The sequence below is a fragment of the Chaetodon trifascialis genome, chromosome 23, assembly GCF_039877785.1.
Source record: "Chaetodon trifascialis isolate fChaTrf1 chromosome 23, fChaTrf1.hap1, whole genome shotgun sequence".
Taxonomy (NCBI): domain Eukaryota; kingdom Metazoa; phylum Chordata; class Actinopteri; order Chaetodontiformes; family Chaetodontidae; genus Chaetodon; species Chaetodon trifascialis.
Genome location: NC_092078.1, coordinates 5758236 through 5770754, shown reverse-complemented (window position 1 = coordinate 5770754; position 12519 = coordinate 5758236). Strand labels below are relative to the sequence as shown.

Below are 12519 nucleotides of genomic sequence, written 5' to 3'. Positions count from 1 at the left end.
GAACAAAGCACATCATGAACTACTGCACATTTTAGAAGAGATTTGCTTTAAACAAGCTGCTGCTGAGGACGTACTTTGTATTTTTATGTATTTTTTTTAAATAGTGATGCAAATTTCTTCTGTCTACCACCTGCTGGAGCTATTTTTCAATTAACTGAATCACATAGAAATAGAAAGTAACTCACACCTTCTGGTCTCTAAAAACTGATTCACAATTCACAAACAGCATCATAAGGACATCATTAAGCTGCATAAAGATCCACATCTGCAGCCTTTTTAAATTTCCATTATCCAAACACTGAATTAGCATCTCAGTGAGCGACCTTACTTTCTAATCCTGGTTCATCGAAGCTCCGATCTGTCACCTCGACGGCAGGATCCCGTCTCTGATCGGTCTGCGATCGTGTCTCAACTCTGGTGGGTCTGGTTTCCTCTTTGTGGGGCGTCGTTGAGACAGGAAGTAACAGAGAGAGACTCACCTCTTTGGCAGCTGAGACAGTGCGACACACTGTTCACACCTCCTGCCCTGGGTGTGAAAACACACGCACACACACTTCTGAGATGGTCAAAACCATCGCAGGGGATGAAAAGAAACGACATGAAACGGTTTGAAAAGTGGAATTTGCATTTATTGAACCTTTGATAAAATACACATTAGGTTGGCCCCTTCACAATAAGATCATCAGCAATACAGGAGCTGAATTTATACACACACACACACACAAGACCCTCCTCCCCACAATATTCACCATCCGCGGCTCTGAGTAAATGCGCTGAGCTCCGTGAATATTTGGACGTCAGAGAAACTAAACTGTGATTCATCTCTGGAGCTTTGGATCAAAATCTTGAACATTTACAACCAGAGCAGAGCAACACGGTGCCTCACATTTCTGGACCCCGGGGTGAAGGAGCGCCTGATCGATACAGCGAATCATTGATTAGTATTGGTTCTAAAGTACGGTGTGTAGAGGAACCACAGCAGGAGAAGAAGTCTCTAGAACTTTTTTTTTTTAACTACAAATTAGTGCTTGACTAACGTTTGCACATGGCTACAAGGTGTCGATCGTGATTACAGGAGTTTCCCGTCACTGTTATGTGTGAAGTGACGAACAGTAAACATACATACGAAGGTCGATACGGATAATTCTGTACATTATTTGCTGCGAACGACACTTAAAGCACTTTAACGTCTCTGAAGCTCTTCGACTCCTTCCTGCACTTGCTTTACTCCTTCTTTCCATCGCTCCCACTCAGACCTGCGCCGCCTCGCACGCTCAGCACAATCAGAAGCTGACAGAATATTTAGTGCTTCTTCTTCCAAAAGGCGGTTTCGAGAACGCCGACGTCAGGTTAGCGAGGGCGCGTGGCGATGGTGTGCGCGCACCATCGTCGACAGAGCGCCTCCGCGACGTCTTCGCCTTCTCAGCTCGTCAAGAGTGAATCTTTTTTAGCTTTCTTGTATGAGAAAATTAAGAGAAACAAACAAAGAAGGCCAAAAAAAAATACCGTAACTCTTTGACAGTCTGATCACCTTTGAGGAAGTGATGTCACGACCTGCTGATCCTCATTTCCAGAGACGCATACATTCCAGCTCGCAAACATCACAGCACAAACATCCGGCGTAAACACCACCAGACCGCACAATCGACATGAAGTGTGACATTCAAATCATCAGTTATTTGTTGCCTTCAACATAAAAGCTCGGAGCCCAAAAAAAAAAAAAAACAAAACAGGAAAAACACAATCAGCACAACAAAAGTCAACGAGGACGGACGGCCGGCAGTCAGCTTTGATTGAGGACTGAGGACGTCCGTCCATCAGCGGTCAAGACGTCCACACTGAGGATTGTTTTTGTACAAAATGATAATATTCAGCAACAAAAGTAAACATTGCGGCGGACGCGCTGCATCAGCCTCAAACCAAGAATTAAAGGTAGATTCTTAACGAGGGTTGATTACGACCGGAACGTCCTGCTTTAACGATTGTAAACAAATGATTTTTAAGTATCTCTTTCTCAGCGTTTTCCCTCAGGAGCTGTTTGGTAAAAGGCTGCAAACCAAGAGTTTTTCATGGGAGCAGTTTGGGAAAAGTGACCTGAAAGAAGTGATTAGCGTTCAGTGGAACTTCCTGTTGCAGCACCTCACTGCAGGCGCTGCTTAAAGGAAACGATTGAGGTTTGACGGTATGAGCGTGACAGCAGAGGACGCAGCAGTGACCGCTGTGTGCAGTACTGTCACGCTCAAAGTGCAGCACGACAGTTAGGACTGAATCCCGACCGTCAGCAGATTCCAGCGATCCAGTGACTAAACTCATTAGCATTTTCGCTAAACGCCCATTTTTTTTATTTCCTTCCCAGTCTCCACCGCTTCACGCAAGTAGTGTTTTCTACAGCCGAGCCCCTCTTTAACCCAGTAAAGTGTAAACAAAAAGAAAACGAATGTGCACTATATACAAAGAATGAATATCAAATAATTTAAAACTGTATATACATAAAAACAAGAAGGCAAAAAGTGAGGTTGAAATGGTTAGTGCTCATGTTTTTTTGGAAAATCCGCAAAGATTGCTTGTATTACTTTGCCTCCTCTCGTACCGTTTCTACCGTCTGTGACACGCGTACGATGTGTGGTTAGCGTCAGCGAACATGCTACTGGTGAAACACAGAGTGCACGGCTTCTCTTTGCGTGCGCGTGGCCTACGCGAGGTCGAGTGTCTGCACGCGAGAGGCGGGCTCGCCGCGGCGTGGATACGATGCTTTGCTACGGGGCTATGAGTCGAACACGCGAGGCGTTCAGGTGCAGACATTCCACTTGCTAGTAAGCAGCATGCTGATTAATGTGTATCTAAATATTCTCTTTCTGATCGAGGGCAGCGGTTTGTACAGCGAAGCGGCGACTGCGTCTTACAGGATGACGTTTAGTGACGTTTAATGCTTTTTTTTTTCCTCCAGTGTTCTTTAAAAATACGCCGCAGGTGCAAAGTGTTTGATCTCGCTTGGAGCTTTAGGTGTGTTTGTTTGATCAAACCAAGCTGCAAACAGCCTCTCCTCGCCGGGCCGCTCTGGTTCTCCCGCCTCCGTCTAGCCAATCAGGGAGCTGCGTCTGGATAGGTCCACGTTGCTGGCGCTGAGCCCCCTGCAGTCCGAGAAGCCAGAGTTGGCGTCCTAAAAACAGAGCAGCTAGCGTTAAAAGGACGGCTGGATAACAGACGACAGCGGTGGATTTGTCGGATATTTAATCCACCAGATTATCCAAATCTGACACTGAATTTTATAGAAACATGACAGTTTGTACGCGTCTTCACGCCGCACGCCTGGTGAAAGCACGCGGTCGTACCTGTGCGGCCTCCTCGGCGCTCTTGTTGAGGAAGTTGAGGGAGCTCGCTCTCTTCATTCTGAGCAAAACACAAACAAACAAACAAACAATGAGCATAAACACCCAAAACTCACATCGATATGCATTCTCAGAAAACGATGAGCGGCAGCGCTGCACCGCACACACACGCTGTAATCTCACCCCGGGTTGCGGGGCTCTTGCGGGCCGCTCCCCTGCAGCTTCTTCACCAGCATCTCGCTGCTCCTTCGTAGGGCGTCGCGAATCTTCCCGAAGGAACCGCTGCGACGCAGAGACCCGTTACCATCCTGAGGAAACAGAACACAGAAGGTCAGCGTCTACTGGAGACAGCAAAGACTGACACTTCCTGTTAAAGCTCATCAAAATAAAACAGACAAACAAAAAAAAAAATTGGGCTCGCTTCTCATGTTTTTTGTGTAATCGCACTACTCGGCGTCCGTTAACTGACCCCGTTCCACTCGGCGGAGTCGTCGCCCTCGCTCTCCCCCCGCTGTCCCCCCGGCCCGTTGATTCCTTCCCTGCTGTGTCGCCTGTCGCCTCCTCCGGCCCCGCCGTCCTTCAGCAGCTCCACCACCTTACTCTGGTTAATGGCATCAATACCCTGAGAGAGCGAGAGCGAGGACAAAGAAAGACAAAGATTGGGGACGAGTGATTAAAGGATTGAAAAACAAGCTTTTTCCACAGTAGCTCACACAGCGGACACACATTAACCTCATGACTGATCTCTAAATCAGTTTGGCATCGTTAATGGGCTCATAAATAACCGCTGGAACGCCTGTTGAACCCCTGAAAGAGGCCGCTCGGCTAATCTGGCGGCCGTAATTCAGCCGGCGCCGCAGCAACCCGCGGTTGTGTCGTACCTGTTTACGGGACTTGCTGGCGCACTCCTCCAGCGTCTCGGCGGCCTCCAGTTTGCCCTGGCGACGGTACAAAGCTCCCAAGCTTTTGAGGGTTGTGTTCACTGTGGGGCTGTAAAAAAAAAAAAAAAAAGGTTTCTCAGCCATCTTTGCTCCATTCAGCAGTGACACAAAGTGAGTCAGAAGATGGTTTTTGGGGACTGCGACAGTTGATCCGAAGCACAGCCGAGGTTAAACTCTAAAGGTTAAACTAAGTCTGCAGAGCTCGTTCCGTTTATTAGAGCTGGATGTTTGCCAGCGTGCGCTGAGCTGAGAGCAGACGATGGAAGGACCTCACCATGACTTTTACTGTCACGTGGTTTTTGTTTTTTCAAAGCTGGCGTCCTTAGCATGATACAGGATTTCATGCTTTGAAGCTGCAATATCAACAGTTGATTTTTAGATTTTACATGTGAAATCAATAAATCTGTACTGAGCTAGTGTGGTAGCTCGCTGCGGTACACCTGCACACACAGTGAAATACGAGTACGACCCTGATGGGCTGCTGTGTGAAACAAACACAAAACGAACATTTACAAACAAACTGTGTCCGCTGGCAGTTTTACAGTGTTACTCATGTGCTCACAAAGTGAACACGCAGGGTGGAATCGTAAGTCTGGGGGAAACCTCGTCACAGGACGAATGTAGTTCCAGCACATCTTAGTTTGTTCTCTTCAAAAATCACTTTTCAAACACAATTTAGGACAAATGAAGTCAATGAAATCTTTTGACACAACTGTTCAATCTCAAAGACCCTTCATATACACTTAAGTTTACATTTTACAAAATGAACAAACATCTCATCAAAAACCAGAGTAACAACGTCCCATCGCTGATTCTTCTGCAGTTACATTACAGTCTCTGGATCAGCAGTGTGTGCTGATGGGTGAAGGTAAAATCATGGCGGATTCAGGCTACGTTTACACGCATATGTTTTCATGTGGTTTGGCCTCTCGTTTACACGCAAACAGAGTTTTTTTTAATGGAAAACGATCATTTTTAAGAACTCTGGCCAAAGTGGAGATTTCTGAAAACACTGGTTATTTGTCGGCGTGTAAATTGGGTTAAACGGCGTTTTAGGTTCCGAAACGTCACAACATGTGACTGAAAGTACTTAACGTCATGCGAGCGACCTTGTTTACACTCGCGCACATAGGTTTGGCATAGTTATGATGCGTATTTATCCAGGTTCATGTAAACGACAACATTTTTGAAAACGATGTTGTGTGCACGATGTTATTTTTGAAAGCGGAGGGGCCAAAATATCCATTTTCCAAAACCCCCTGCTACGTGTAAACGTATGCTCAGATTCTGCTCAAACACTCGTCATGCCGCTCTCCTCTGCTGTGCCACACCCACTCCCTCACAGGTGTCATTAACGCTCTGCTGTGCTGCTACTCACCTGTTTCCAGTGAACCTGTTTACCTGTGGAGGGTGTTATTGGAGCATTCCACTTCCCCAGTCTTTAGTTGCTCCTGTCCCAACGTGTTTGAAACATGTTTGCACTGTTTACAGTTAAGTATATAGTAGAAAGGATGCAAATTCTCACACCGGTTTTGTTTGTTTTACACAGCGTCCCATCTTTTTTGGAATCTGGGTCTTGATCACACGTCTTTGCAGATAGCAAAGCCACTTGAACTACGCAGCTTTGGGTTTGTAATCATTTTTGAAAACTACAAATAACAAATCTTTATGATTTTTTGGCATATAGAAGATGTTTTTAGGATTTTATTTGCAAAAACTTTGGCGCTTCGCAGTACATGTTCGCAGTGACTTCAAATGTATGACTCACCTGTCCACCTTGCAGGCCTTGTACCAGCTTCCATACTCGACATACGGGCCAGAGTCCTTGCGTTTACCCTGAGAGAGACAGAGACAGGAAGAGACAAGCGTGAAAGATTATCCCATTACAGAGCCTATTAAAAATGTCCCTGATCTGTAGTCTGCTGTTCATCGTGCTCATTCTGCTGTCCAGTCCGTTTCCTGCCATCAACGGAAAAGGTCAACCTAAAAAAACTGACCTTGCTCTCCTCTCTCTCCTCCGCGTGCATCCAGATTGGCTTGTTGTCATCTGCAACATGAGGACAAGAACGACATCATGAGTGATGACATCACTCAAAATCAGCTGCAGCAGAAACAAAACAAACGAGCAACAGAACAAATGAATCGCTGGATTGTCCTGAATTTCATCGAACTCCTGCAGGGCCAGATCCCTGCCACGCCCCGTCTCTCATGCTGAGCATGTGAGCACGTCAGGGTTTGACGGGCTAAGCGGCGGCGGGAGGGAAACATCAACATTAAGCCGCTTCGTGCACCACGGCGGCACGAAATAATCCTCTGACCTGCTGAGAGTCCCGAGGGTAAGAGCAGGGATCAGGGTGGAAAAATCAAGACCTGAGTGCCAAAGTGCTGCAACTGTCAAGTGAAAGTGGGTGGACTCCTGGACGTTTTCCACGGTCAGATTTGATCAAATTATCAGCGATATTAGAAGGTTAGTGACCAGCGTGCTTACTGTTGACAGATCCAAACTCCTTCTCGTGCGCCCGGGTCAGGATCTCTTTGTACAGCGCCTCGGCGTCCTTGAACTTCCCCTGCTTCAGGTAGCACGTAGCCTGAGGAGAAGCAGCGAGGACCATCTTTTATTCATGTGTCTAAACTGGTAAAGCGCGTCAGCGGAGGACGAGATTAGAGCGCAGAGGAGCGGGAAGCACGCAACATGCACACACTTCATTACTGATGTTTAAAAAAAAAAAAAGTCCCCACCAGGTTGTTCTTGGTCTTGGCCACGTTGGGGTCATCAGCTCCCAGCTTGGACTCGTAGATCTCCAGGGCTCGTCTGTAGTAGTACTCCACCTCGTCGTACTTGCCCTGGTTCTGGCACAGCAGGGCCAGGTTGTTCAGCTGCTTGGCCACATCTGGGTGGTACTTCCCCAACACCTGGAGACAGATTTGTGCATGTTAATCATAATCACGTCATATCCTTTATCTAGCGAGGAGATCTGACATGTTTGTGTACCTTCTCTCTGATCTCCAGCGCCCTCTTGCAGAGGGGCTCAGCCTCCTTGTATTTGCCCCTCTTGCCGTACAGAACAGCCAGGTTGTTGAGGGTCGCGGCCACAGCTGGATGATCCTTCCCCAGCGTCTTCTCTCTGATGGCCAGGGCGTCGTTCAGGAGGTGAGCGGCTTCTTTGTACTTGTTCTGATCCCTGGAGGCCAGAACAGAACGGCGGCGCTACGTTAAAAACGTTTTTATTCGACGTCGACTTATAAACAACCTCCTCCCCGCTGCCCACCTGTACACCAAGGCCAGGATGTTGAGCATGGTGGCGACATCTGGGTGGTCGTGTCCGGACGTCTTCTCCAGGTCCTCCAGGGCTTGCTTGCACAGCGGCACGGCCACCTCGTACCTCCCCTGCGAGGCGTACTGGATCACCAGGTTGTGCAGCGTCCTGAGGCGGGCTGGGATCTCATAGCCTCCCTGCTGGGCCGCCACCTCTCCGCTGGGCTGGGCTGTGTGACAGACGGGAGGATGTTACCCTGTTTTCCTCTGCATTTGTTAGTGTGTCCCCCCCCTCTTCAAAGGAGGATTCTGCTCTTCATTTATGAGTTCTCAGTTATTATTAATTAAAGAGACGAAGAGGCAAACAGAGGAGCACTTAGCGCCTAGCTAACATGGAGGAGCTACACGTCGCAACACGCAGCATGAGCGACGTGATTTCTTTGCTGAAGTGGATCCACAAATGCACTCACAAGCCAGGGCTGCGGTTCAGTCAGTGTATTTTGCATTAACCAAACCACAGCTCCTGCATCTTATGTAAACTACGACACAGCTGAGGGGCAAACTGCAGCACTCCCTCTCCCACAAGGAGCTGCTTGTACGAACGCCCGAGAGCGGCTCGTGCCTCAGTGTTTGAGTCAGTCTTCAGGGCCGCTGAGGCCTGAACGTTTCTCGTAGTGAAAAGCTGGATTGAGCTCTGAGTGCTTTTATTTTGACACTTGATATGTTAAATAAGAACAGCGGATTCCCTTGCTGTGCATTGAGGCCTCTGCAGCCTTCATGATCCTGGAAGCAGGAATGTTTCAGTTTGGGCTTTGCTTAATATGAGCACCCTGTTTTTGTCTTTTATCAAAGTAAACTGAAAATCTTTGGGTTTTGGACTGTTGGTCGAACTAAAACCAGCAAGCTAAACCCATGACGGTGAGCTCTAGGAACTGGGATTTGTTTTCTAATGTGTGTGTTTGTGTTCAGCATCTTGCTATCGTCTCCTGTCTGACGTCTAATAACTGCTGCTGATGTCACACCTGGTCCCTGGTCATCATCGTTGGGGAACAAGTCATCCAGACTGTCCTTTGAAGTGTCTCCGCCTCCGCTGCCTCCGCCACTGCCTCCAGCGCTCTGGCTCTTCTCCTCCGAGGGCGACACGTCGTCGTCGAACTTCTTGATCTGGTTCATGAACTCCAGGTGCTTCTTCTCCTCCTCCAGCTGGGCGACGCTCTGCTCGCTGCGCTGCAGCTTGTGCTGCGTCCCCGCCAGCTCGTCCCGCAGCCACTGGTTCTCCTGGCAGAGGCGGCGCACCTGAGCGCGCAGCTTCTGCTTCTCCGACTCCACGGCGCTCAGGTGGCTCGACAGGGCGATGATCACCTGGGGAAAAGGGGAAAATAGAACTTTCACGGGCTGAAATCGTGACGACAAAAAGAAATCAGCAAATCAGCAAAAGAAAACAGGACCCGCTCCCTCACCTGCGCCTCTCCCAGGCCCAGCTCGATGGCCTCCAGGCTCTTGCGGAGCAGCCCGGATTTCTCCTGGGCGACGGGTGGTTGGGTGCAGTCCAGCAGCGAGTTGAGGAGCTGGGCGTGCTCGCCGCGCAGCGTCTCCAGGCCCTGCATGACGGCCTTGGTGTTGAGGACGATCTCATCCTGGCTCAGTCGCTCCAGGGCTTCTTCACGTGGATACACCATGGTGGACATTGCCTGGTTTCACACACACTGCGGGAGTTAAAAATAAAAACAGAACAGGAGGACGACAGAGTGAACGCTGGTTTATTTATCATCAGGACGGGCGGCGCTTTTTGCTGAGCGGGCGTTGTCTTTGTCCTGCCTGACATTCTCACAATTCACACACGAGCTGCTCGGCGCAACCACATCCTTCATCTGCTGGTCACTGAGGTCAAGTGGAGGTAATGAGATCAAAAGACAGGACATGAGAGATAAGAGAGGACGAGGAGGACAGAAGAGGAAATAAAGAGACACTCGATGAGGAAGGTCAGAAAGAAAAACAAACAGCTGAGGAAGAAAAGTAGAAACTGAATCTCATCAGTTTCATCATGATGGTAAAAATAAGGTACAACGGTGTCACGGCTGAGAATTTCAAACCTATTGTCTGACTATAAGACCCTCCAGGGAGCATTCATATCTAATATTTCCCTGTGTGCGTGTTTCAGGGAGACACTTTCATTATCCACCTGTGCACACACAGGAAACGCCGAGCCATTGAGCACAGCGTGTGCCATAAAACAAAGAAAACTGCAGTAAAAACAACCTTAATGAAGAGACAGACCGGCAACAGAACGACATTAACGTCCCGCAGACTCGTTTACTGCACCACAGCACATTTAGATTCAATGAATATGTTAAGGGAGTTTAAAAAGATGGATGGAGGGTGGATGAAATATTAAACATCATGTAGTTGGAGGCTTTCTAAGTGGGCTGCTGCTGCTGCAAGCTCAGATCTTCCTGTTCTCTGTCTTCCTCTCCAGTTTCAAAGAGGTCAGCGGCTAAATAATAAGTTTCCCATTTCACTGTTGCGTAACGTGCCCCGTGGGTAGCTGGGCTCCATGGAAAGCGATAAGGTGTGTGTGTCAGGAGTTAAACCGCATTCAGGTTACTACGAGAGGATTCCTCCGAGCTCGGCAGTGACGCAGCAGCTGCCAGCGACGATTAAAGTGAGACGCGGTCAGCGGAGAGATCTGCCGAGGCTGATTCAGAGGTGACGAGCAAAAATCAAACATCGCAGGAGGCAGAGGAGCAGAGAGCAGAGACGTTTAGAAAAACTGACATCATCACATGGTCGGCACAGCAGGAAGTTTAGGTTTCAACTGTAAAATAAGTCGAGTCACAAGTCTTTAATGGCCAAATTTAAAGGACTCAATCAAAAATCTTTGTTTCATGTTTATCTTAAACAATAAATGTAGACTGCTTCATCATTGTCACATTTTTAAACTCTCTAAAATATATACATAAATATTCATGAAAACACAAGTTCAGGCTGATAATGAGCCAAAGTCGCCACAAAAACCTCAATATAAACTCCTTTTATGTGCCACAATTAAGAATTATTCTCTTTATCAATGCGTCTGTGATTTTTTTAATTAATAATTTACCAAAAGTGAGTACATTTATTATTGTTTATTAAAGTTTATTAGTGTAATTATATGCTGTCTGCTGCCTGACGTTGAACATCAAGAGTAATGAAACCCACTGTTCATTATTCATTTCTTCAGCTAGAGCACAAACAAATTCAGGATTTATTCCTGATGCACCTTAAGGAAAAGGCAGCCTTCATCCTGCATCTTTATGTCTGGAAAGCAATATCTAGGAAGTTGCATTTCACTGGATCAACACTTATCCACGCGCGGGCAGAGGCGGTCTGGCCCCAGGAAATAGTAACCTCCCAACCTGAGCATGCTGGAAATGGATCCGTTGCAGCAGCACAGAGGAGCCAATTGTGCAGCATCGTGACTTTCTCTGCTTTCCTGCTTTGATGGCGGAGGCGCACCTGTTCTCCCCTCCTGCCCCCCCTCCCTCTCCCTGTCTGTCTAGCTCTCTCACTCCCCCCCCCACCTCCTCCTCCCATCCGCCTCATTCACGGACTGCAATGCACCAATATTCACATTTCCCTTCAAGTCCACCGTTTGCCCAAGCAGACAAGCTGTGAAACGTCGAAAAAGCGGAAAAAGCAAAATAAATGTCATCGCCTCTTCGCGCATCTTTCCTTTGACTGTTTTCCGGCACAAATTGATAAATGAGCCGACGGATGGTCGAGGCCTGTGGCCGGGAGGGGCGGCAGCGTTTGGCTTGGCAGCAGATCAATCAAGGTGACCCACAATGGAGAGCACGGATCAAACAGGACGAATCCACCACAGGGCGATTCATTAAATAACAGACATAGACCGCAAATGCGTCAAAATGTCTGCTTCCAGCATGTAACCTGTTTGTAAACAGTGCAGGCCGGAGCACCATCATGTTACACAATACACACCGATGCACCTTATATCAAGCCACTGCACACTGTTCGCCATATGCACAGATAAGACTATAATAAGGATAACTTTAAAAGTGCTGTTTCATCAGTACAAACACCGGCGAGTGTTGACTGCAGATGACACATTTACGGACCTCGCCGAGGATGTAACGTTTGCTTTGACAGGTTGCTAAAAAAAGAAACTATATATTTTAATCATATGACTGCGACTTCATGCTCATCTATATATTATATTTCAATATTTTTACCTTCATCGAAGACAAGTGCGATGCTTTCCGTCCCTCGAACAAAGCAGCAGGACAATGTTATGATGCTACGAGGCAGAACAGTGTCAAGCTTACTCATACAAAACCAACTGCTTCCGGATGCCATTTTCAAAATAAGACTTAATTTTCCGTTAGGGCGACTCGAAGTGAGATAATGTAGGCTGTCAAACACAACACTGCTGGTTACAAGGGAGGTGAAATTACAGTATTACATGAAAACATCGTTCTTTTATTTCGAAAAGGTGATTTAGCTAAGCAATGGATGCTAACGTCGGTTAGCTCGCTAGTAATTAACGCTAACATTAACCGTTCAGTTAACATTAGCTCTACTTTGAAGGACGCAGGGTGCTATTAACTACCGTTCACGACATTTGGCCGGTACAACGCACACCGAAATAGCTCTCACACCACTCAGTTTAGTTTAATACGATTACTATCACAGCTGAAGTCTATAAGTTAGTTATCTATCAGCCGCCTTAGCGAGCTCCCAACGGTAATTAACCTTCTCCTTCATCTTAACTTACCCCGACTGTCACTTCCCAATGCAGGAGCGCAAGAAAGCTCCCGAACGTGTTCAGTGTTGGTCGTTACTGGCTGGTCATCCCAATAAAAACTTTCATTCAGTTAAAATGAAAAATATGATGTTCTCGTTGTCGTGCTTCAGATGTGACAGCTGGGAGACGAAAGATGGCTGTTCTCCCAGAATTTACAACCGAAGATGATGTAAAATATCAAGATGGTTCATG

General features: G+C 47.4%; 1 protein-coding gene across 2 annotated transcripts; it reads right to left on the bottom strand.

Moving 5' to 3' along the window:
- Positions 1 to 607: 607 nt before the first annotated feature.
- On the bottom strand, positions 608 to 12493 carry klc2 (kinesin light chain 2). 2 transcript variants are annotated; one of them, XM_070993080.1, is made up of 14 exons: positions 12298 to 12493; positions 8987 to 9232; positions 8549 to 8888; positions 7540 to 7756; positions 7263 to 7452; positions 7010 to 7183; positions 6759 to 6858; positions 6268 to 6317; positions 6039 to 6106; positions 4211 to 4319; positions 3799 to 3951; positions 3513 to 3637; positions 3333 to 3390; positions 608 to 3160 (listed from the first exon to the last, which is right to left on the bottom strand). In XM_070993080.1, exons 2-14 carry the CDS (start codon positions 9212 to 9214, stop codon positions 3077 to 3079), a joined length of 1896 nt encoding a protein of 631 aa, XP_070849181.1. In that variant the 5' UTR covers positions 9215 to 9232; positions 12298 to 12493; the 3' UTR covers positions 608 to 3076. The 2 variants fall into 2 exon arrangements, with proteins under 2 accessions (XP_070849181.1, XP_070849180.1); XM_070993079.1 differs by lacking the exon at positions 12298 to 12493 and adding an exon at positions 11756 to 11858.
- Positions 12494 to 12519: the final 26 nt, after the last annotated feature.